The following is a 25685-nucleotide window of genomic DNA, read 5'->3' as shown; positions in this document are numbered from 1 at the left end:
CAAATACCTTTCTCCCCTTTTCCTCCGTCCTCCCCCGGATGGTGGGCTTAGAGAGGGGACTGTCAGAATCACACAGCTAAGTGACTGCTTGCCACACTTTGCTGATCTTGCCCTCCCTTTGTGGATGTTGTTTTCTCTTGTCTTTTCTCTCGCGCTCTCTCTCTTTCTGTCTTCTTCCCTTGCCTTGCTCGCTTTACCTTGTTGTAGCCAAGGCTTTTCAAGCTGCTAGTTCGTCTTTGGGCATCCTGGAGGCACTGCAGAACCCACACAAACACACACACACACACAAACTTGGACAGACACATGCACAACCATAATAAGCTTTTTTTTCCTAGTGGTTTTTCATGTTTCTTTGCTTGTGGGAAGACATCTCTGCAGCTCTGATAACTATCAAGTGAGATTTCTCTTCATCTTTAAAAAAAAAAAAAAAAAAAAAAAAAACGTATCACTTTGAGCTGGACCGACTGACCGCTGAAGGAAAAACCTGACGGAGAAATGAGTGATTATCCGCCGGCGGAGGACAGGCCTTGCCGGACGTCCTGAGACGCAGCTCTCGCTGTGATCCGCAAAAGAACCACTCCAAAAGAAAAAAAGAAAAGAAAAAAAAAAAAAAACGAACAATGCCGTGCGCGTGAACTTCTGTGTGTGCGACCCTTTGGTGCGGGACACACACATGCGCCCGCTCAAACACAATAGCAGTTTTGGGAAAGAAGCTAAGGTTGAAAAAGAACAAGAAGAGAGGGAAGAAAGGAGAAATACTCTTATTCGTTGGCGGGAGTGAGAGGTGGAGGACAGGGGAGGGCCGCGGCGCTGCTCATGTACCCGAGAGAAGGCCTTTCACTGGGGCTGGAGGAGAGGGGAGGAAAGACTGGCTCTCTGGCCTCTGGGCTGTCTCTCCTGCAGCAGGTTGGCTGCTGGCAATTCAGTCTTAATGCCTGGGTAAGTGCTCAGCGTTGATACACACGCTGTTTTCACGCTCCTGTGGCCTTTTAAAAATCTTCTTCTGCTTTTGTTAGACTGACTCAGTGCCAGGACTGTGGTAAAGGGTGCACTGTCATTTTATCTGCTTCAGAGTGGCTTAAAATGCCTGTGAATTTGTGTGCGTGTGTTTTATAAGAGCTAAGAGATAGATTGATGGTTATGGCGTTTGAAGATGTGCATTTAGTTAAAGTGGCGGATGAAAGAAAGTGAGGACAATATGTGAACAATATATGGCATAGTTATTCTTAGTGTTTATTTTGAGGTTTGAAATTTGCAATTAAGCATTTTTTCTTTATTGGTTTCATTTGACCTTTTATTTGATTATTAAAATGCATCAATATTTATTTGTTAAATAATCCCGCACTTTCATGTTGCAATATACATTTTTCTTAATCGTGTGATGTTTTTCTGTGTCATATTTGAAGTAAAACATGAAGGAAGTAAAAAATTTGGCACTGTGTTTTTTTCTGCACTGAGGAGAGAAAAGAGGGAAGTTGCTATTTATATTTTCGTAGAGAGTCATAGTTAGGCTTGTTTTGTTTGTATGCATTTGTGTGTGTGAGCAGTGGGCGGATGAGGGTTGTTATAGTGATGGTGACATCATCATAGTTTCACGTTCTTTTGAAGTTCTTCTGTCTCATTTCGAGCTTTCTTTTCCCGATCGGATAAGAGCGCACATTGGATGCGTGGATTTGGCTGCATCTGTTTCTTGCTCATTTGAACATTCCCGTACATTAACAAGCGTGGATGTTTTCTGCATTGTGTCCACTGTGCTTGGATGCAAGCCACTGGCACATACTCTTCTAGAGTTCAAGTCCTTGGCAGCTTTTTTTTTGCTTGCTCTGGAATTTCGCAGGCCTGAGAGCCCCTCTATCCATCATGAGGATGTCACACCCCCTGCGTGTCCCCCCCACCCCAGCCCCACTACAGCTCATTAGAGCCCACAAGCTCCAGTGACAACTCATCATATCATGCCGTAAAGCGGAGAGAGGCGCTCAGGCCCTCAGGGGCCACAAGGTCGCCACCTTCACATTTTGTCTTTAAATTGCTCTGCAAGGTGCCACCAAGCGGAAATGCAGCGCCAACAGCTTTTTCCTGCTGCTGTCCGGCCCTCTGTCTCCCTCTTTTTCTTGTATGTCTTCCACAGGCCTTTCAAAGAATTAACAAAATGTACAATAACCAAATAATATATTGTGTTTTTTTCCCTAATAATCAACTAATATTTACTTGCTATCAGCGATTCATTTTTTTTAAATTGTTATTATTATGACTTTAAATTCACTTACTATGAAATCAATTTAGAGAAAGGAAATTAGATTTGTGTGTATATTTATTCTAACAATTTTCTGCTTAATAATTTTATTGCCTAAAAGACACTTTTACAGTCACTATGAAATTATCTTTTTTTTTTTTTTCGTGTAATAATCAGCTGATGTAAGATTTAGCGTGAGTGATATTTAAAATTTTTAATTGTACATTTTAAATTATTATTATGATTTATTTAGGTTATGATCATGGAAATCTGTGTAGTAAATATATATTTTCTGACTATGTCCTACACTAATTTTATTTTATATTTTATTGTGTAAAAATAACATTTACTTAATATCTCGATTCTTGTACATTATAAAATTTAAGTATTATGATTTATTACAATTAAGATTTATGGGAATTTATATAGTAAATATGTTTTTCTAAACATAATTTTTCTTGTGTTTTTAAATATATAATTGTTTAAAAAATACAATGAAATTATATTTTCTTTAAAACTACTTTTAAAGTCATTCTTGTGATAACTAAAAAAACGTAAAAACTTGTGTGTGTGTGTGTGCATTACTTCGTTTGTGAACGAGAGAGTGAAGGATAGGATTTGATAGACGCTGCATCAAAATGAGTGTGACATGCTCTTCTAAGACAAACAGGCCTCTCCATGGCCTGTCCATTAAAACAGACCAGGCTTTTGTAAGACCACCACTAGGGGTCACGACCTCAAGCAGAAACTGTCAATCTCATTGGTTCGGAGGAGGGTACGCATGTCTACAGATTTACTCAATGGGTATACAGACAGATTTGTTGACACACATTAAGAGTATTTTATATTTATTTACCTCGTTCAAACACATCCACAAACTTTTTCAGGAAATCACCACATCTGGAAATCAGCCTTTCGTTTTTTTTAATATTATCGTTTTTATTTACCTGGTTATGCGAATTAGTCCTTTAGCCTTTTGTCGTCTGTGTAGTTGTGATGGTTGTGGTGGGAGGCATTGGCAAACGATTAAACAGGAAGTAGCCCGCTTTCTTTGCACATAATAGGGAAAAAGACGCCCACATATTTTCTTTGTGTTCCTTGTGTGGGTTTATTGTGCGTCTCGCTGGACCTCCGTGTGTCAGTCTCTAAACTCAATGAGTTGTTTAGAAGTAAGGTTTTAAAGAACGCTTATTCTGCGATTGTTAGCGTCCGACAGTATGCGGTTGTCCGATGAGAATGCACGGGCGCATACGTAGGTGGTCTTCCTCACTCCCCTGAGTTGCTAGAGACAATTAGCCATGTCTGGAAGAACAGGGTAAAGCCATCGTACAATAGCAGCGGGGTCAATAGAGCCAGATTTATTGTGAGGCTTTTCTCGAGACTGAAGACTTAATGGAGTTGAATAGCACTCGGAAAGGAAATAGTTTGAAGAATGTGTTTTTGTATGGTGATTATCCATGTTATTTTTGTCCTGCTGTGTGTCTTGTCGGGAAGGCATCATGACAACAAAGAAAAACCAAATAGAAAAGTGTTTGCGTGCAAGGCCTAAACGCAGGTCTACGTTTTCAGTAGTCATTTAGCAGGCGTGCGAAGAATAAAAGTTAAAGAAATTCCATTTCTAGTGACCTTCTTTTTTTTTCTTCTTAGGGTCTTGCTGATCCGTTCAGGTGGAGAAGTGGGCAGAAACGCTACTGTAGCAAGCCGTGATAGCATGCTGCGCTCCCCAGAAGCCAGATAAACGGGATGCCCGGCTATTATTCGTGTGGCTGTGTGGCGTTTGAAAGGGGTTCTGTTAGGCCCAGTGACTGTGATGTAAATCATTTGGCTTGTCTCTGGGTGAATGTGGCCGCAGTGGACAGCCATTTGGAGCTGTCCCTCAATGGAGAGGCCCTGGACAAAAGAACTCATTTAAATGGCTACTAAAGCCTTTCAGCGCAGGGAGAATTGACAACATTCTTTCACATCATTACTGAGGGGGAGGTTACGGGGTAGCTCGCGGTGGAGGGGTGTGCGGCAGCGCTCCCTTAATGGCAAACTCGTCAGCTGTGTTTGGCAGCTGTCATCATCCCCGTCTGTTTTTCTGATGACAGGTCTTTCTTTTTCAAATGTATTTTTATATCTTATCTCTCTGGTTGTTTTTCTCCATGGCCTCGTGCTTTCCTTTTCCCATTTCTCTTTCTGTCTCCACACAGTTTTCTGCTCTCAGGGGCCCCGAATACGTCCCCAGAGCCCCTTTTCTTTCCTCGAGCTGCTCTGTTCAGTTCATTAATCTTTCATTGGTAATACGGCAGAGCGGAACGCCCCCCAATGCTGGAAGTGGCCTCTCTCTGTGCCTGTTTTGGGGCCCTGGATGGACACTTCAACCTCTCAGGCCTGGGCCTTGGGGGACTTTCCGTTCTCAAAGCTCCGATATTTTAGTCCTGACAAAAGGATGGCTCACCTCTGCTTTCATAGAACACCTGACATTCAACACCATTGAAATCTGAAGTGCTGGATTTAATTTGGCACGTTTTAAATAAAGACAGTGGCCCCTATGTGCCCTTTTCCGCATGTGCTGCGGGACATGCACAGCTGCCAATCAGACACCCGCATGTATGCGAACGGCTCACGGCGCGAGATGTTTTCCTGTCAGTCGGCTCGGTTTGAGTCGATTTATGCAGCGTCTTAGGAAGCAAATCCCAGTCCACGTGTGGCCCGTCAAATCTACGGCACGGCAGTAATCTGGTTAGGTCGCGTGTACTGGGAATACACTAATGCCAGGCCATGCCTCAGCACCCCTCTGCTCGGCTGTAATCTTGGGTAATTGAAAATGGGGCCTGTGCCACTTAAGAACACAAAGAGCAGATTACATAGCTAAAACCAATTTGACCAAAATGCAGAAATGGATTTTCTCTCTTCCCCTCCACCCCTCCTCTGCTATCTTTTATAATGCAAACCCCTTTCCAAAACCAGACCCTGAAGGAAGAGGAAGGGGTGGGAGAATGAGATGTGGGTAGCCCGAAAAAAAAAAGGAGGGAGAGCAAGAGTGTGCTTAGATTTGCTGTCATTTGGTTTATTAAGTGATTGTTTTTTGGTCAGAGACAATCAGGCACTGTGTGTTTTATGTATCCAGTGACTGTTGAATCAATAATGTGCGTGTCTGGAAGTGTTTTTAATTACAAACCACAGCATTCTGAGAATGGGCTTGTGGTCTGTGATGGACGCAGAGTTGAAATAGAGGCGCCGGTGTGTTTCTGCCTCAACCCAAACATGTATTAACAGCTTCTTCTTCCTCTTCTTCCCACCCCCTTCCCTCTCTTTTTCTGTTTCTTGCCAGTCTAATAAGGTCCCCGTGGTACAGCACCCTCACCATGTGCACCCGCTCACACCTCTGATCACCTACAGCAATGAGCACTTCACGCCTGGGAACCCCCCTCCACATCTACAGGCAGACGTGGACCCCAAAACAGGTACATATGCATGCACATCTTCCTTTACATTCATGAATTTCAAAACAGGCAGGACGAAACCCAAGGCTAACCTTCAGGCCTGGTTAACTAACGGCGCTGTCACGGTTACACCGTGTGATCTCAGCAGTCTGCATTCACAGCTACCTGGTAAGATGCATCAGAGCGTTTCAGAGTCGTCTTGGCTCAGGGCCAAGGGTGCACCCCTCCTTTTGTGTGCATGTTGAGATGGAGCTGTTGACCTGGGTCGGTTAAGCCTGTGGAGCCACTTGACTTCTGGGAGATGTAGCTCTGTTACTTAACTGCGGGATCCCAAAGCTATTCTTTTTCTGATTCTAAAAAATGAAATCTCAGTTTCTGATGACGCACAATTCGGACAATTGTGAAATCTATATTTCTCAACCAGGATGAAAACTGTATGAGCAGGAGGTTTACCAGGAAACTCGATTTGAAGGCTCATGTTGTATCTGTCAGGATTCTCATCTCAAAACAAAAAAGATTTCTGTTCAGGTGTGATATAATGTCATTTGGTGGTAAGTTTCAGAATCAGATTATCACACATAGAGGCATTTTCCTCTTCTGCAACACTATACAGTCGAACAGCTGCTCTTCAAAGCTGTCGACAACCTGCATGTTGATTCTAGAGAGCCTTTTTCTGCTCTCATAACAGACCTTATCACTAAGGGCCTCTTTAAGGACTCAGAGACTGTTTAATGTGCTGCTTAATGGCTCGCTTAATTGAGTTTAGAGTTTAATTAATTAACAAATTGTATTAAGACCGCTGTATGCAGTGCCAATGTGCTGTGGAGGCATTGTTTTCCTTGTTCTGCGTGGCTAACGTTAGCCGGCAGTATCAAACAGAATTTCTTACTCGCTTTAGATCTTTTAGCTTTAGAGCGACTACTTTTTGGGCAGTTTTATTTTTACAAAATTAAATTTAGAGGCAAAATAGCATAAAGTTAACAAAATTTGAAGCACACCGAGTCAGTCCTAAGTCAGCTAGCTTGTTTGTCATTCACATTGTTGCTAACTTATGCTATTGTAAATGACTCAATTCTTATTTAGGGTTTGTTTTAAACCTTCTACCCACCACATGTAACGTTAATAATGTGGTCAGTTGGCTGTTAAACTCTACTGTTTCCGCACTTGAACAGACATCCACCGCTAATGTGTCAGTCTCTCTTAGCACATGCTGCAGTGTTTGCGTTGCTGACTTGTGAACCTCAATTATCGCCCGTTGTTAATCCTCTGATTCGATAGACAAATGTGACAGGGCTCTGTATTTTTTCTCCTCTCCCCCGTGTGCCATACAACATCGTGGCTGCCTCCACAAGCTTTGATCAGAACGTGTGATTTAGAGCTGTGCATGTGAGCTCAACCTCCTCCCTCTCCCACCTCCCTCTGATGTTGACTTTGTTCAATTGTGTATCTCACAAAGGATAAATTTAACACTTAAACTTCATCGGGGAATTTCTGTGTCAGGACAAGAGCAGAAACATTTTCACACCATTCACATACACATCTCTGTCTCTTCACTCTTTTCTTTGCATTTTTTATATTTCTCTTGCAGGAATCCCAAGGCCTCCACATCCTCCAGATATATCTCCCTACTACCCCCTGTCACCTGGCACTGTAGGCCAGATTCCCCATCCGCTAGGATGGTTAGTACCACAGTAAGCAGCCCAATTTTATTCCTCTTCTTCTGTCTTTGTGATTCTGTTACAACATGATGTACAGTGCGGTCCAAAGTCTGGGATCTTGAGAATTCTTTAAATTAATCAATTATTTTTTATTTTTAATATGCATCAAATCCTAATAAAATCCAAATAAAATCCTTAATAAAATATTTCAATTATATCAGTGCTTATTTTAGTTTACAAGGTTCCGTTTGATTGTGAATCGCATATCCCAGGTTTTTTATTGAGGACATTTTTAGACTTTTGGGCACCACTTTATATATTATGCCATGTTTAAAACTGCATTTGTTCAAATATGCTGCATTTTGCCATTGTGTATCTTATATTCGCCAGTCCTTCGTCTGCCTTGCAGTGGGCCTATGGGTGTTTAAGATGCAGTTTGAGACTTCGGCCATCACAGAACATTAAAAGCTAACTCTTAACCCTCTGTACAGTTTATACATTCTGGAAAGGCACCACTGGGGCCCACAGCAATGCACCCATGGCTTTCTTCATCCCCTAAACTCTAAATTGCCTCTTTGTGGCAAATGCTATTTTGCATGTCTCTGTATTGTCCAATTAGAGTAATGAACTGTGATTGCCAGTATTTTACCCACAATTCCACACGGGGGCTCTCCCCTGGTAACTCTTGTCAACACTTGTTAATATGACAAAAGGCTACAAATTAAGCTCTGTTAATTTAATGTTTTCTCACCGCGATCTAAATACCGAGAGAGCCCCAAGCGCAGCCACAGCCCTTTGATTCTCTGCACTTTATTTTGGTATAAATTTACATTCATTATTGTTTGTCTTTGGATGTGTAGACCTCAATTAGCGTGATGGCTCCATTAAAGGGGCCGGTGCTTCGTCTTTAATTAGCACAACAAAACACCTAGTTTCAGCTCAGGGAGAGGGGCCTCCATCGACACCAAGCGCGGGGTTATGAAATTTAATTAGCCATTCCTATCAGATTTGTGGCATTCAAATTGTTCAGAGTTTGCTTCCCTTTGATCTGCGCTCTGCAATCCCCTAGATTTTTGTTCTGATCAAATGAGAATAAAGCCGCCTGCATAGAGAGTGCTTTTTTCTCTTTTTTCATCCCTTCCTTTACCTCTCTTCCTTTCTTCTTTTTCTAGGCAAGGTCAACCAGTTTACCCAATCACGACGGGAGGTTTCAGACACCCCTACCCAACTGCCCTCACTGTCAATGCGTCCATGTCAAGGTGAGTTGAGCCTTGGGACGGTCGACTCGCTGAGAACGCGAGTGTGTCAGAACCCTTGCAAACTTCTCCCTTAAGGAGAGACAGCTCTCGCCTCAGTGTTCAAAAAGACGGTCCCGTGTGATCCGCTACGTATTAAAATATTAATTGTTGTTATCATTTTATAATGAGACCCCTAAAGAACGTTTACCCTGACTGAATGGCAGAGAACGAGAAGACTGTCAGTTTAACTATGGTCACATGCAGATTTCGGGGCCCGTCTTTGGACTCTGAGCGAGAGCTTTGTGTGGCCCATTGGGGTCTGGTTCAAGTGGCGATTTGGACTCAAATGTCCCCAGGAGAGCACTAATGGTTGTGTGTGTGGGGGGATTGTGGGATATGCGTGTGAGCGTTTGTTTGTTTTAACTGTCGCAGTGATTGCTCACTTGTGACTGTTACTCATCTGTTATGTGAGAAGTGGGAGGTGTTTGCTGTAGATGACAAATCGCAGCTCGTTTTGTAGCTTTTATGTCATTTAAACACAAAAGTCAGATGCAAACAGCTTCATTTGGTGGTCACCTTCTTCTACATTTACTCGGCAGTTCCCCCCTAATCGTAAACATACGATACTCTTTTTCGCAATGATGATGAATGTGAAGATGATGATGATGATGGTGGTAGTGGTGAGACTAGCCAGAGAAGCACAGAGGCAAATCTGGTTTATAGTTTCGAGAAATGGAGACCAACTCAAGCTCGGCCTGTGTCTCCAGACAGGGACAAACTCTTGTTTAATTGCAGAGTGATTGGAAAAGCAGCTCTGGCGGCCTGGCGAGCTTAGACCAGAGGACGTTGATGGATAAATGTGAGCAGGGAGGGAGGAACAGGGAGGGGTTTTGTGCGCCTTAAACACTGGCTTGGGTTTAAGTGTTTTTGAAGGAAGAAAAGCTTCAGAGAAAATACTCAAAACTCAAAGAAATGGCCCATACAGGGTTTCTGTTCAGAATATTAGGATGTTTAAACATGTTTAAAACATTGGGCCCTCATTCATGAAACACAAGCGGAAACAAATCTGTGCAAAATTCTTGATTCATTAGTATAAAAATTTACTCAAGAACAGTTCATCCATTAAATTATGCTTGCGAAATTGTATATTTTCAGGTACAATTAATGAACAAATTTATACATAATATGTAAAAAATGTAATCCGAAATGAGAATTATTATTGTGTGAATGATTCGTATAACTTTTTTTCCCTACAAATCTAGTAAAATTAGCTTTACTAACTGTTCATTCTTGTGCATATTGACAAATTTATGCACAAATGAGCGATTCATAAAATGAAATGAGCAGAACAAATGTCAGTAAAACAACATTTAATGCAAACAAAAAAATTCATAGGAATAGCTTATGAATAGTGTATTCTTGAACCGCAAATTACTTCATGAAACGCGAGCAGAACAAATTTCTTCGTAAGTAAATCATAAAAGAAAGTAAATTATCTCAGTTAATGCAGCAAATTTACACAAGAATGTTTAAACAAACAATTAACATTGATTCTGCTTGCGTGAGTAAATGAAGCTCAACCTCGTGTTTGCATCTAGTATATTTTCCTTGTCCTCACACAGTTTAAATTGATCAGGCCAAACATAACAGCTCTGAAACACAATATTTAGCTCTGCAGTGATGATCAGAGTGCACTGGCAGCTGCTCTGCGTATGAGCGCAAGGTCTTTGCAGCTGGTCCCGACTCTTAAAGGTCCATTTTTTTTAACAGCTGGCTCTGAAACTGAGGCTTCACACATTTGACACCAACAGCTTTCACCCCGTGTGTGTTTTGAGGTCTCGGCTCCATAGAGAAGTCGTTTGTACCCTGCCAAGGCCTGAAAAGAGGCCATTCCACCAGCTCCGCCGTTAGGCGCCCGAGCAGGTCTGCAGCCTCTGCTCCGGCGCTGGACCTTCACTTAAGTGACAGCTGATTCTGTTCTAATGAGGCCTTTATATTGTGATCATCCTATTTCCAGTGCAGGCTAATTGAATCTTCTGAATGGGGGCTAGGGGGATTGGTGATGTGCTGGGGAAGAGCTAATGCGTTTTGATAATCTGTAATTGAATTAGCATAGATTAATAAGTGGTGGTCTTGTGTCTCTGCGGAGGGAAGGTGCTTTAGCATGTTTGTGTCAAAACCGGCGGCGTCCGCTGTCACTGGCCTCCTGCGCAAAATAATGAGCACCAGGAAAAGGTTTCATTAATTGTGTTTATGGTTTTTCTGTGAATAAAGAGGGCGAGAGAGAGAAAAGGAGGGGGAAGTCTTCTGCTTTGTCTTCTTTCACAGTCAGTGGACGAGAACTCCAGGAGGCCTCGGGATTAAGAGACACCCATATGTTGCTCTCCGGTGCCTGTCTTCGGCTCAGAGAGATTCTGACGGCCCTATCTGCCGCCATTTATTATGCAGTTAGCACACAGGGCTTCATGTAGCGATCTGCTTTTCACCCAGGTAACACTTCAGCCTCCTAGAAAATACATTTCAGATCACGAACGGATTGGGCAAATGAGCTACATAGTTTTGATAATGGGGTTGGAGTCGTACAGGTGTATCGGCCGTCCCGGGTGACAGGGGGAGGATGTGTAGGCCCCTCGGCCCCTGCCCGTTCCTGCCCTTTGATATGTTCTTCCCTTCTTTTTCAACGAAGGAAGAGAAAGCGAATGACAGACAGAGCGCACCGGCGGGGTCATTATACATTAAACAGGCGCCGAGGCCATCGCTCCGATTGGCAATTAAATGGCACTCACTGACACTCGGCTGGTGTGGAAGAAGATTGAGACATTGGACCCTGCAGGGGCCCTTCTCGGCACACCTCTCTGTCTCGCTCTTCCCTCAGCAGGGCTAAATTGGTGGCAGGCTCCGCTGCGTGCTGATGAGCGCAATGATGCCCTGCGCTTCAAAGGGATGGCCGTCATGTTTAAACCATAACCTGGGCCTCGCTATGGCAACAGCGGCACGGGTGGGGGCGGCTCTGATGGGACAGTCAGGAGGAAAAGGAGGAAAAAATTGGACGGCGGAACAGAGGAAATTTTAACAAGTATGCAAGGACAGAAAGAGAAAGAAAAAAGGTGGGGGCTAATGATCACGCCGCTGCAGCCACAACGCCGGTCCCCCCTCGGTAGAAGCGGACGGGCGGCCCGGATGACATGGCACAAACACAAATGTGTCAGGGATGAAGGGAAGAGAGAATAGGAGAAGAGAGATTGGGGGGAAACACAGTCCCCAGAGAGAACCTCCAACAGAAACTAGTTGTTCCTTGTGAGTTTACGCTCATCATTATATTCTGGCTCCAAGCCATATAGCCACACTCAAGCAGATAATGAGCTGTTTGAAAAAAAGAATTATTCCTTCTCTTTTTTTTTCATCATCCTTCATTCTTTCTCTCAGATTTGTGTACGGCCATGCACAACTGGGACACACTACAACACACACACACACACACTCAGGCACAGATATGTTTATTTGTACACTGAGGAATTCTACAGATCTTTATATAATGCTAGGGGATGATATTATAGATAAGTCCTTCAATCAGCCAGGGGACATTTTAGTTTATGTTTGAAGGAAAATAATCAAATTGCAAGTAAATGAGAACAAAATGACCACCCTAAATGGTCTTTGAAATGACCACACTAATCAAAAATGTTTTTTGGAATTTTTGAAAATGCTCATGAAAACAGTTTGAACCTATTTAATTTATTCATAAATATTTGAGGTATGTGAGTCATCAAAACGCATACTTTTTACAAAATTTAATGTTTTCACTACCGCTGAAATGAACAAAGCCATGTGGGTGGAAGAAAAATAAAATTAACCAATAACGTTATATCCCACTCAAATCCCAGTCAAAGAGAAATATTTGAATGTTTATTTTGGCTTATTTATAATGAACTATCATGTGTGTTGTTTTAAAGAAAACTCCCTAATTCCCTAAGACTATGTAGGTGGGAAAATATATTATAAAAAATTATACCCAAGAATATTATAGCCCACTTTGTTTTCAAGGCAAAATAAAAATAATGTTTTGATCATTACTATTCATTATTGTGGTCAGATTATCGGTTCATGTTATTCTGAAGGAAAACATGTTACATATCAAAACTCTCTGTATTTAAATGACTTTTTTCTTTTGCTTATAAAATCATATTGCTAATATCAACCAGTAACTTAATCATAGCCCACTTTTATGATGCAATCAAATCATTATGGATATATTTATATCCTTGCCAAAATTCACTCCACCTGTTTTATTTATTTTCGAAATGCATCTCGTTGTGTTTCATGTCGTGGAGTTCTAGATTTTAGATTTGTCATCTATTGCCGTTTCCCTTCTCCCACATGACAGATGTATTAGGTTACTGCTGCTTTGTCTTTATAGCCAGTTCTAGCATGTGTCAAGTCTTTAGCTAATAGTCATTGCTTTGCTTTGTGAATGTGTGTGTCCATCCATCATTTCACCCGTGTCCACTCTGACGATTTACACAGTCTTCTCTCCTCCAGGTTCCCTCCTCACATGGTGCCCCCCCACCACAGTTTGCACACCACAGGGATCCCCCACCCAGCCATCGTCACGCCCAACGTCAAGCAGGAGTCCTCTCACAGTGACATCGGCTCCCTCAACAGCTCGTGAGTTCACCTTACGCTTTTCAGTTCTCTAAAAATCCAATGCCGTCGGTATGCTGGTACGCACACGCTAACATCTGATTCCTCCCATTCGCAGGAAACATCAGGATGCGAAAAAAGAGGAGGAAAAGAAGAAGCAGCCGCACATAAAGAAACCTCTGAACGCATTCATGCTTTACATGAAGGAAATGAGAGCCAAAGTGGTGGCAGAATGCACACTGAAAGAGAGCGCAGCTATCAACCAGATCCTAGGCCGAAGGGTGAGCGCCTCAAACGCATTGTGCAAAGTAGCTCAGACTGTCTCAACTACTAAGACCACAGATTGCAGTGTTGTCGGCGGTGGAAAAACACTGTTTCTATTTCTGTGTAATAGTAATCTTGCTCAATGTTGCTACTGGGTAAAAGTACAATACTAGGGGAAGGGGAAATTTTAATGACAGTCGTTGTTTGAGCCTAAAATATCATTGGTCTCTTCCTCTGCGATGGCCACATTTTTTATGGGATGTGTGTATTTCTTTATGTGCAGTGGCATGCTCTGTCTCGAGAGGAGCAGGCCAAATACTACGAGTTAGCCAGGAAAGAACGACAGCTTCACATGCAGCTGTACCCCGGCTGGTCGGCACGAGACAACTATGTAAGTTTTTAAGTTTTCAACAAGTAACAATTGTTCATTCCCTCCCCAGGAGCCGCAGAGCAGTTTAAAGCCATCTAGATGTGTATTGAATATCGCCCAACAGCCTTTGGAGAACCTTATTTATTATTATATCTGGCTGGACTTAGTTGGTATAAGCTGGTTTGGCTTCCCCAAACCAGTCTAAAAGCAGTAAAAGAGAGCTTCCTAATCAGCTAAGACTGGAAGACTTTTAAGTCCATCCACTCTACGTGTGCTTTTCCTCAGTGCAGTCAGATCTAGTTCTTTCCACTGCTTTCATTAGTATTCTACTGGTTCACCTAAAAAGAGAAAGGCGAGCTGAGATCAGAGTAATTAAATAACCACAGGGCCTAAACGCCTCGCAGCTTTGATGAAAGAGGACATCTCTCTCTGCCGCCAGAAATGGGGAACGAGCGTACCGTTTACTGTTTCGCCGGAGTTTCGCCCCTGACAAACGGCCCCACCGCCCAGCCTGTCAACTCTCCTTGGGAGTCTGACCATGTTTCTTGACTGGCCTAGTCAAAGTTCCTCAACCAGAGCATGATAATCGCTCTGTCCGGGCCCGACCTCGGCCTCAGCGCAATCACGGACATATCCGATGGATCCGTAGCCCGTTTTCGAGGAGGACAAATGCACTGAAAGTTCTCTAGCTCCGCTCTTCCCCTCCAGTAAACCGAGCCGCTCAAAGAAACCTCAAGAGCTTCCAATCGTTTCACAATGAAAGGAAAACTAAGCAGCAGCGAGACAACAAGGAATAAACAAAAGGAGAGCAATGGAAAGATAGGGAAAGTTCTGTTTTGTCCTGCAGTGGCATTTCAAACCTTCAGGCTCTTACATGAATAAATAAATCAGTGAAAACATTGGGCTCTCTTGTTCATTTCATGTCTTGGTCTTTTCTGCAATATAATAACTAAGGTTCCTGTCTATTTCTCTTTTTCTGGCGGGTAACTATCAGGGGAAAAAGAAGAAGAGAAAAAGGGAAAAGCAGGCAGGAGAGGGCAATGGTAAGTGAGCTGCAATTATCTCTCATATTAAAGCAGACCCATCATCTGTCACAAGTGTGACATCTCAAAGATGAAAGTCCAGCCTTTTTTTTTTTCTTATCTCTTTTTTGTGCCTGCCTCATTTTGTATATAGCTATGCTACCCAATGCAATATTTACACGATAGACTGCTTGTTATCCCCCTCTTCTCCCCTTGCCCCATGTCGAGCGTTAATAACATTGAATATGCATGACCCCCACCACCTCCTCCTCCCACCAGCTGCCCCCACCCCTTGCCCAGCCCCCTCCAGCATTTATGGTACTGTGATATGTGTGTTTTGAGAGTGTGAGAGTTAATCACCCTTGTGACTGAATGTGCCGCCCATGCTTGTGTCACCGTGCTTATGTGGTCTGTGCCTGCTGCATGCTTTTTATATACCTGTTTATGTAGTCATAATAAAAAAAAAAAAATGTTTAAATTCACCCACATCTTTCAATTAAGGAGGTTTGCTGATTACATTGATTTGATTCACTTGACCGTTCTTCTTTATGATGCTGATTACTGTGAGATATTGTCCAGGAAGTATGCAGAGTCATGTATTTGCGGTTTCTCTCCACCATGGACACCTTTTGAAGGCCTCTGTATCTTGTTCTTTTTTTTTTCCAGAACACAGAGAATATTTTCCAAACCCTTGCCTTTCACTCCCTCCGATTACAGGTGCTAATGTCATTTTGAGTCTTAAATTACTAACTTGCTTTTTTCCCCTTTTTTGGTTCTTTATGTATTTGTTCATTTGTGCTTGTGCAGTATATCAAATATATAATGATCTATCTTTAATGAATAATATTTGCTTCATATATCTTTTATTTGCTAAGCTCAGTTATTCTCTTGAAGAATATGTTGCTTTATTTTGCTCCTTTTCAGTTGTTTTCCTTTGCTCCATTTTTCATTATACACATACTTTCATCAGAAGATGCTTCTGTGTTAAAAGTCATTTGTTATCATGTAAAGACTCCCCGATTTGTTAAACTCTAAGCATGCAGCTGCAGTATGTTTATAGGAAAGACCTCTTTATGCTAAGAATAACCGGAGATGTTGTTATCAGGGTAAACCTCCTTAATCTACTGCCTTCAGTAGCTGCCCCCAGCATGAATGCGAGCTCTGCCCTATCTCCTCCTGATCTGCTCCGCTTACAACCTGCCTTCACCCTCCTCAAACAGCCATCTACCTATAGCTTTACCCTGGAGCTGAGGTGGGCTGTTTGAGGTGAATGAACGTGGACCAGGCCTGATTATGAAGCAGCTTCGTAGAGTTTCCCTGGCTTAAACTAATGCTCCGCCTCCCTCTTATAGCTCCTCCCTGCTCCTGCTACCTCAACAACCTGTTCCTATCAACCTCCTCTAGTCTAGAACCGCCAGAGAATGGCCGGCAGACATGTATCCATATCTGCTGCATCCCGCAACGCTTACCTTTTAACGAACGAGCATTTATTTACCCATAAAGAGCCTTGGTTTTGAAAGGCATGCACCGAGTGCTGATGCATTGATTTCTGTCATCATTTACTTTCATATTTGTTTCTTGCCGTTTTTCATTTCTAATTGTTTGTATTACTAACAAAATATGGTCTATAACTACTATTTAAATTGATGTGTAGGGGAAAAAAGACTTTTATAGAGCTCGTCAGATTCATTGGATTCAATTTATCTCTCTTTCCGCTCTCTTTTCTGATTTCATCTCTCCTCCGCTGGCTTCCTCTTCCCTTCTTCGTCACGTCAGATCTGAGCGCCCCAAAGAAGTGTCGCGCACGCTTCGGGCTCGACCAGCAGAATAACTGGTGTGGCCCATGCAGGTGTGTATTTGGTGTGCCGGCAGGTGTGCTAGAGCAGGTGACAGCTGGGGAACTCTCTCGTTGGTACCTCCTCCCACTTTTCTGGCTCTCTCAGCCTCGCATTCTCTCCACGCCACTTCCTCTGCCAATCAGCTTCTGCAAATCTGGGCGATGGGTTTTGTTTGTCATTGCTAGGTGGGGTGGAAGGGTTGTTTGTGTGCTTATTTTTGTGAGTGTGTGAGAAAGGAGTTCGTGTAGTGCTCCTTTTTGAGTCTAATTGAAATGAGGTGGGGTTAGATTTTAAAAAGAGGCGGGTTTATTTCCCTCTGCTAAGGGGGAGGGGTGTGGCCAGAGGGTTGAGAGGAGCTGGTCATGGTAAGTTTTTTTGGGGGGGAGGCACGGTACCAATGTTCACAGCTGAATCGTTTGCTCTAGCTCCATGCCTTTTTGTGTCCAATGACATGTGCTTTTTTTTCTTTCTTTGTTGTGTTTTATGTTCCTCTATGGATAACAGATGCAAATACCCCTAAGAAGTGTCGTGCCTTGTTCGGGCTTGACCAGCTGGGTTTATGGTGCAAACCCTGCAGGTATATTCCCAGCCCCGCTCTTGGGGAGAACGTCTGAATAACGATGATGTTGATTTTAAGATGACAAAAATCAGCTTTTCTTCTTTCGAAACTTTTTCCACGGGTTATATTTTCCTACTTCAATCTCTGAGGCCTTGTTACAGTTTATGTGTTTTACAAAGACTTTTTTCTTACATGTTTCTGTCCTTTTCTGACTTTAGAAACACTTCAGACGAACTGAAATCCTCGGGCAGAAAATGACAAAATCATAATTACACAGGCATTGTGGTTCAAATTTCAAGTCAAGCATATACTTTAGAGTTTTTATATTAGTATAATTGAGTATTGTTGGTGTTTCTGCCCAAGGAACTAATCTGCTGTTTTGTACTGTTCTGCCCTGGTCACTTCTGTTAGAACTGTGTGATGTAGCCACATGTTTTGTGGAGGGTAGGGTTGGGGTGATGCCATCTCATCCCCCCTCTCTCTTTTTTTTCCTCCCCTTCTTCTTCCTTCTCCACTCCTCTCTTATAACCCTTTATTCAGTCCCAACCTCTTGTCTTTCTGTTCTAATACAAGCAGTCTTTGAATTGGGAATATGTTGATGGTAGGTATTTGTTTCTGCTAAGTAATACCCTTTTCTGTGTCATGCTTGTGCACTCTTTCCTTTTCACCCTTCCTTCATGGACATCAGACGTTTTGCTGTTGTGATACTCCACTGTCCGTTTTCTAGTTGCCCAACTGTATCCCATCGATTTCATTATCCTTGCTAGTTTAGAAATCCATCTGATTCTCCAAAATCCACTCCCTCTTGTCTGACCTCCTTCAGGAGCAACAGAAAGCTTCTCAACTTTAGGGTATTTGTGCGTGTTGGATGTTGGACGCAGGGTCCAGAGTTCACGTTTGCCATACTTGCCAGTGGAGGGTAACCGAAAATGCAAATGCATCCATTTTAGAACTAAAAAGAACTTTTACATTAGTTGTTTTTTTATGCGTTAAATAGCCCAACGGTAATTCATATTTCTTTTGTAGACTGTTGAATCTCTTTGATTTGATTTGGTCGTGTCAGTTTTTTTAGAAGAAAAGATAACCGACATTGTTGTTCGTACTTTAAAGTTGAAACCATGCAATATTTTGCAATTTCTTGAAAACAAAAAACTCTCATAAGCCACTAACTGTTTTATTTATATGGACGTGGGTAGCTGGAGTTGATGAGGTTGTATTTTTTGAGGGTCAGTGCCATTCATCAGCACCTCTTATTATTCAGAGGAACAGCCTGTGCATTATTTGGGCTGTGCTGAGAGAAACGCTGGTAATTGCGTCTTGATTTAGGGAGCTGTAAGGTTAAAAGACCCCACTCTGCTCTGTTTCCTGAAAGATGCATCAGGAGAAATTCCCTCAGAGACCCATAAATCAATAAGTAACACAGTGAGATACTTGGAATCAATATGGCTCTTAAAAAATGGATATTAGCTTATTTGCCGCTGTTTGACAGGCAGTTAGCACCTTGACAGACCCGAATTGTGTTTCGTAGCGGTATGGCACAGAGTAGAGTAGAAGGCTGATCAAACAAACACGTCTCTGCCTCTATTCACCCATCTTTGACCCTGAAGTGCCACGTCTGCTCTGTATTAAGTCTGTTCTTCTCAAATCCCAGCGACTGCATGTCATGCATGCCCACTCTACACAAAGTGGGTTTAAGTGGCCGTGACAAGTTTTCCGTCCTCTTTTTGTCATTTTTCTTCATCATAGTGTGTATCGACCTCCCTGACTGTCTCTCTCAGTGTCTTTTTCGCACTTTCGTCTAAAACCAACACGCATAAGAGCAGGCAGGGGTATGACTTGAGAAACAATCCTTACCTGGCTGTTATTTTCATGACGAATCCACAAAGTTGTCGGTTAATTGAATCCGGTTCTCCCGCAACTCTCTAGCTCCCCCTGTCTTTGATTTAATTCCCTTTTATTGTACTCTCTGTATTTGTTGCTCTTTCTTTTCTCTTTTTGGAGTTAGCCTCGGCTGCATCACTGAGCTCACCCTTTAGGCAGGATAAAGAGAGTTTTTGGGGAGGAAGGGGGGTTGGTCAGGTCAGGTAGGGCAAGGTACACTGAGGTTTTCCCTCTCTCCGTTTCTCGCGCTTTCTCTCACCCTATCGCTTCTCGTCTCTCTCTCTTTCTCTCTCTCTCTACCCCTACCTCACGGCGCGCTGGCTTGGCGCTGGCGAGATGTGGCTGGCTGGAATGGCTGGCCGTAGGCGTAGCAGACGAGGGAGGGTCCTGACCCGAGCAGAAATGCAAACATGGCACCACGACCTCTGTGCAGAGCGCTCACACACATGTCTTAGGGGCAAGCTGAGAGTAGCGCTTCCTCTCTAACCTCTTACCCCACCATCTGAACTTCCCCTGAAGGAACGCGAGGAAAAAGACAGGAAAAAAGAAGGGAGAAAGAGGAGTGTAATAATTCAAGCTGATGTGTAAACCGGATGGATCCCCTCGCGGTTTGCGAAACCGGGGTGGAGTTCTTTTGTTTGTTCGCTGAAGGAAAACAAAGAGAGATGTAGGCCTCACCTCTTTCATCATCTTCCTACCTCATTCCGTCTGTTGTCTTCCTCTCGTCCTCCCACTGTCCTGTCTTCTCTGCATGTAATCGTGTGACACCGTGTGAGAGCGAAATGCCTCTGACCTTAATCTCGTCCGGCTCTAGCGTCCATTTTCATGCAGAGTCTGAAAGTGGGTCCGCCAAAAGTTGCTAATGAGATCAGCATGGGTGTCCCGACTTTTTAAGATATGTGCATTTAAATGGACGCTACGGCTCTGTGTGGTTCACTCTAAGGTTCAGAACGAGAGCTTCAACGTGTCCCCTCTGTTTTTTTTTTCCCCCTTTAGGAGAAAAAAGAAGTGCATTCGCTACATTCAAGGTGAAGGCAGCTGTGCCAGTCCTCCTTCTTCGGACGGAAGCTTACTAGAGTCCCCCCCATCCTCCCCCTCCATGGTCTCTCCCTCCCCGTCCTCGAAAGAGTCCAAACCACAGACTGAACAAATGCAACCTCTCTCACTGACTATGAAACCGCCCCCCCTGCTCTCGTCGTCCCAACACCAACACCTCTCCATGGCTCCGCCTCCACCTTTAGCTCTGTTGGACAACTCCGGGGCGGGCAAAACGTCCGGCTCGGCACACAATGGCTCCTTGGACCCCTCAGACGTGTCGTCGTCCCGACCCACAGGCTCCGCCTCCTCCAGGCCCACATCGGCGTGTCATTCCCACTCTCTGCTGCCCAGCTCTGCCACGACGCAACCCCTTTCGCTCGTAACCAAGTCGATAGACTAGCTTCGTTGTTTTTTTAAACCAGCTTTCTCTGTCTGTCTGTCCGTCTGTCACACGTCTCGTCTTTTTCCATTCTGCGTTCTGATTCTCTTGTTTTTTCTGTGCGATATGGCTTTGAAAATTTCGTTAATTCTTTATCAAAGTTCATTGGTCAATATTTGACCTGTCATTATCTAAAACAAATGAAATTATTATGATTAAATATTGATAATTAAATACACTAAGTTGTAGAGTATAGCTTTGTGAATCTGCCAAATTTTTTATGACTTTTTTTTGGGTTCGTTTTTGTTCATGTTTTGCTTTTTGTTTTACAGCTGTACAACAGAAAAATGCATAATTGTTATGTAGTTTTACATAGACATGTTTAAAGACAGATATACAAAGTAGGTGAGGATTCGGTGAGCCCTTTTCTCAAAGAATTGGTTCTCCTTCATTATTTGTATTAAATACGAGCTTGTGAACCAATCATTTTACAGCTGTCCAAAACTCAGAGGGCACGAGGACCGTGGAGACACCTCTCCGACTGAGGAACAACTTTAATCGTGATGTTACTTGTTCTTGTTTAAATGTACAGAAATATGGGGGGGTTACTGTGTTAATATGCATTGTTCCATTGCGTTGTCCGTTTTACCTTTCTTTTTTTTGTTGTTGTTTACCAGGGGGAGGGAGGTTGACTCGGGTTGGGGTGGGTGGACTCGATTGGATGGGTGTTTTGGGGTGGGAGGGTGGGTGGGTTTTGGGATATTCAATACAAACTGTCACAATGCTAGGACCAGTAGTATTTATTGCTTTAGAGATTGCTTGTCGTATCTTGTATGTTGTCCCTTTTTGAAATCTTTTCATTTTCTTAATACATTGTATAAATATTCTTTTTCTTAACGTAAGCAACTTATATATATATATAAATGATCCATTTTTACAAGGAGGTTTTGAAGTTTCAAATGTTTTATTGTTTTGACATGAATTTTATTTTTATTTTTTATTTTTGTTTCTTTTGTTATTTTCTTGAAAACCAGGATTCCACCTAAACTACAGTGTAGATTCTCAAAAAAAAAAAACTAAAAAAGCAAAAACTCAAAAAAAACAAAAAAACTACAACGAACAGACGTATGCACAACTTAATTTTTAGAAACATATCTATAAGCCATTTTACAATAGGTGAAAAGGAAACTTGAAATGGGGACGGTGGGTTCCATGTCTTCAGTAGTCGAATTTCGTCTCAAGCCCTTCTTTTCTATTGCACAGTCTCATCTCCACCGGACTGTAGAATCGTGTACAGATTTTTTCCCGTGCCAAAATTTGTGATAATTTCCTCTCCACCTCTTACAACGCTGTAGGTTCTTTCGTTGTCCAATGTTTGTTTTTTTCTTTTCTTTTTCAACCATAATTTGCTGTGACGTTACATAGATTGCTATGTATGTAGTATAAATGTTGCTATAACAAATGTGTTTGGTAGCAGATTGTCAAATAATAAAATTTAAACTTAATAAAAGACGGACGTCATACTGTATAAACCCTGAAGGGCCAAATTATGTATATTAGGAGGTTCATAAAAAACTATTAAATACTACAAAAAAACACAAACTGCCACTTTTAAGTACACTACTACATATAGGTAGATAGAAAAAATAGGCATGTTGATGTTGCAAGAAGCTGTAAAAAAGCTACAAGAGAATCATTCATTCGGTGCCATTGTAGTTGACATGACGCAACTGTAACCCGTCGATTACTTCTCTGGTTTATTAAGATGCTAATGATGAATAGTTTGAATGTTTCCTTAACGGCTGTGATGTTCCTGTTCTCTTTTATGCTCTTATATTTTTTTTTATTTTGGTTTGTTTTTATTTCATTTGGTTTTTTTTTTGTTTTGTTTTTTTTGTTTTTGTTTTCCGTTTTGTTTTCCATTATTTGAAATGGTTCCCAAAAACCATGTTTTGTAATGAATAAATGTTAATGCTGTACAGTCTCTGTAGCATGCAGTTCTGTATTAATAAAAGCGAGTTAGTATGTGAACTTGCCTTCTGTCGTCTAATGCCCTTCATTTTAATTAAATTGGCTGAAAAAAAAAAAAATATATATATATATATATATAAATATATATATATATATATATATATATATATATATATATAATATAAAATATTCAGATATTATTTCGGTCACTAATTTAATTTGTATTTAATACATAATACATTTAAAATATTACAATACCTTGCATTTTCCTCTTTATCAGGTGGCATAACGGTAACTTTATTATTATACCTATTAATTTGTTATAGCATGCATTTTACTAGAATATTAGCCGTTTACTACCTAAACTTAACAACTACTATTAATGAGGAGCAAATTATGAATTATTTAGGGTGTTACGGCATTACCATGGCATCTAGGCCCAAACAACTGTTTAAATAATCTATAACATTTGCAAAATCCATAGCATATGGTCGCTTTAAAATAATAATAAAAGTCAGCAATCCATACTTTTTCCATAATTCGAAATCCTTATTAAATGCCTAATAACCAGCAGTGGAACCGGCACACAGCTCACATGCTGGTATTGATATTTAAATGAAGTTTGCACGCTCTGGCTCCGATAAGAGCAACAGACAGCGGTAATGATGATTAATGCTAATGAAACTGTGCCAGATCCACCTAAAGTCAGAAGATCCCCCGTGTTATACTGTCTACAGCTGGTTTCACTCAGGCTGGAATTCAGCTGAAAGCCCGTGCCAGGATCTGTTACTTTAACTAGGCAGACTACTTGTGGGTTTAAAAGCCGTGAGAACTGCTATTTTATTATGCAAAAAAAAAAAAAAAAAAAAAAAGTTTCAGTTGATTTCCATAAACATAATGTTGCATGTTCTTGCACATTATTTACTTCAATTTGGCAAATCAAAACAAGTCATGGTCCAGTTCCTACACACTAGTGGTTAAAGATGCTAGATGTTTTCTGTCATGTTTTTTTGAACCAGAACAAGCAGACGTGAGCCACTGATATATATACTATACAAACAAAACATCCAGACCTTGCTGCCTATTAAACGGACATTGTTATTTTCTGATGTAACTACAGTTTTTTCTTACTCACATCCAGTGATGTCTGTTAGAAGAAGAGTTGCGTGTGTCTTCACGAAGACCATATAGCCAACAATCCACCGCTATATAAAAGAAAAAACATTTTATTTATTCTTCTACTTTATGTTTTTCGCAGTTGTGACTCAAATCCAAACATTCCCTGTTCAGTCCAGAAAAGTAATGTTACATTTTTTGTTCTTTTCAAGGACATTCTGAATCATCTCGCTCTGAATGGATGTAAACAAGCACTGTTCAGTCCTTCAGCATTGTCCCCAAAGGTCAAAAGATCAACTGAACAGCCTCTCCGTGCTTATCCACCATGCTAAGAGAAGTACAAATACATGTGAAAGTTAAAAAAAAATAGTTTTTTATCACGCTTACAGGAAATATTTGCATGAATAAAGTGAACAGGTATCGCTAGTGTAGTATAAAGTACAAGAGTATACAGGGAAGTCACGGATGGAGACATTATTTATTGTTGGTGGTGTTTTATTTATTTATTTATATTTTTTTTTTATAAAACGTTGGCCTTTTCGTATCAAGGGAAAAACGAGGTTACACTTTCCTAATCGTTCTGTTCTTTGGGCACCTTGTTTTTTTTTAGAATATTCAAGAGGAAAACCCTCAGCGCTCGGAATTATTCATGTTTTCGTATCCATATTTTATAAGCAGTTGTATTTCGGCGCGCCTTTTAGAAATATTCTGGTGTGTAGTGTCAGCTGCCGCTAAATAATATTTGGTATAGTCGTGAGACCACACGTATCTATTTATCTCAATCGGTTTTTATTGCTATAGGAATAACACTTTATTTATATGCACGTGGATTTAGAAATTCGCATTGTGGCTTGTGGACTTTTCGTGGCGTATCATTAAAAACTGATCTATTTAAACGATGCCTTCCGCGCTCCGTCGCGTGTTTATTTAGACAAAACCCCAACGTGACATTGCGTGTTCATCCGAACGCTGAATTCTCGCTCATCGAAACGACTGCGCGTGTATAGTTTGCCAGCACAGGCCCTATCCGCTTTCTCTAAAGCAGACTCTGAAAACAGCTTCTCCAAGGCTGATAAAGAAGGCTTTTGTTGCTAAAGGATGTACTCAGGATGGGTCCATTTACCAAACTACCAAATCTGAAGTAATTACAGTCTACTTTAGAGCACATCTCCACTATATGTGTTTGTCCTGTGTGATGTTGTGTTAGGATTCCCTCTTAACCTTGGAAGGACCATCAATTCACCTTTTGATTCCATTATTACAATTCAGCGAATTTTCTTTCACTTCATAGACACTCTTTGAGTGTTTTGATTTACTCTAAATTAGCTGCTGTATTCCTCTCCATTATTTCTGTGAATGACAGCGATCTGTTGAAGATCTGTCTGAAAGGATGTCAAGCAGATGGGTTTTTATTACTCATTCTTGTTAAAGGAAACACTGCCTGAGAGACCAAAGGGGTTAAATAGGTTCTAAACGGATCTATTTAGTGTTGTTAGTATACTTAGAAACCTTGTGTATTTTCATTTTCCGTATTTTATTTTGGATTGTCATTGTTTAATTAAGCAACAGTTAATTTACCAGTAAATTCTTTCCGGTTGTCATCGGTTACTGAACCTCTTGTTGGTCTTTATATCAAATCGTTTTTTTGTACGAAGTCGAAAAAATTTCCTCAGTATCAATTTATCTAAGGAATAGTTCATCAAACAATTAAATTTAAATCATTGTGTAATCCTGTTTACAGTTTTATGTTGATTTCTTACTGGAAAAACAGACATAGTTAAAAAAAAAAAACATTTCAAAATATTAATTTCAGATATAGATTTACACAAAAAGATTTGAAAAATATTTCTCAAATATTGAGTGTCAGTCTATGGTTCTCATACGTTGTTTATTTAAAGAATAATGTATTCAACAGTTACATTTCTGGTTTATTCAGCTTTCTTTGTACGTTGTGTTTTTTGCACAACATGTTTTTTACATTCAGAAAATCTGAAAGGTATGTCTTTCAATGTATGACTTTTATACAGTGTTCAATTTAGGCGTAATACA

At 41.4% G+C, this 25685-nt stretch overlaps 1 protein-coding gene across 36 annotated transcripts in view; it reads left to right on the top strand.

The window, feature by feature from the left end:
* The window catches only part of tcf7l2 (transcription factor 7 like 2), an 81921-nt gene extending 59341 nt beyond the window's left edge, over positions 1–22580 (top strand). For 4 of the 36 annotated variants that reach the window (XM_043253770.1, XM_043253774.1, XM_043253756.1 and 1 more), the window contains 10 exons: positions 5550–5682; positions 7250–7352; positions 8492–8578; positions 13082–13222; positions 13317–13479; positions 13746–13853; positions 14812–14875; positions 15521–15571; positions 16631–16703; positions 20129–22580. In XM_043253770.1, coding sequence (XP_043109705.1) covers positions 5550–5682; positions 7250–7352; positions 8492–8578; positions 13082–13222; positions 13317–13479; positions 13746–13853; positions 14812–14875; positions 15521–15571; positions 16631–16703; positions 20129–20570 — 1365 coding nt within the window. In that variant the 3' untranslated portion in view covers positions 20571–22580. Of the gene's footprint in view, positions 1–98; positions 940–5549; positions 5683–7249; positions 7353–8491; positions 8579–13081; positions 13223–13316; positions 13480–13745; positions 13854–14811; positions 14876–15520; positions 15572–16630; positions 16704–17196; positions 17271–17791; positions 17854–20128 lie in introns of those variants that run through there. The other 32 variants (XM_043253775.1, XM_043253761.1, XM_043253769.1 and 29 more) reach the window with 28 other exon arrangements.
* Positions 22581–25685: the final 3105 nt, after the last annotated feature.

This window comes from Puntigrus tetrazona, chromosome 12 (assembly GCF_018831695.1).
Source record: "Puntigrus tetrazona isolate hp1 chromosome 12, ASM1883169v1, whole genome shotgun sequence".
NCBI lineage: Eukaryota > Metazoa > Chordata > Actinopteri > Cypriniformes > Cyprinidae > Puntigrus > Puntigrus tetrazona.
Note: the sequence above shows the minus strand (reverse complement) of the source record. Positions and strands in the feature narration are given on the sequence as shown.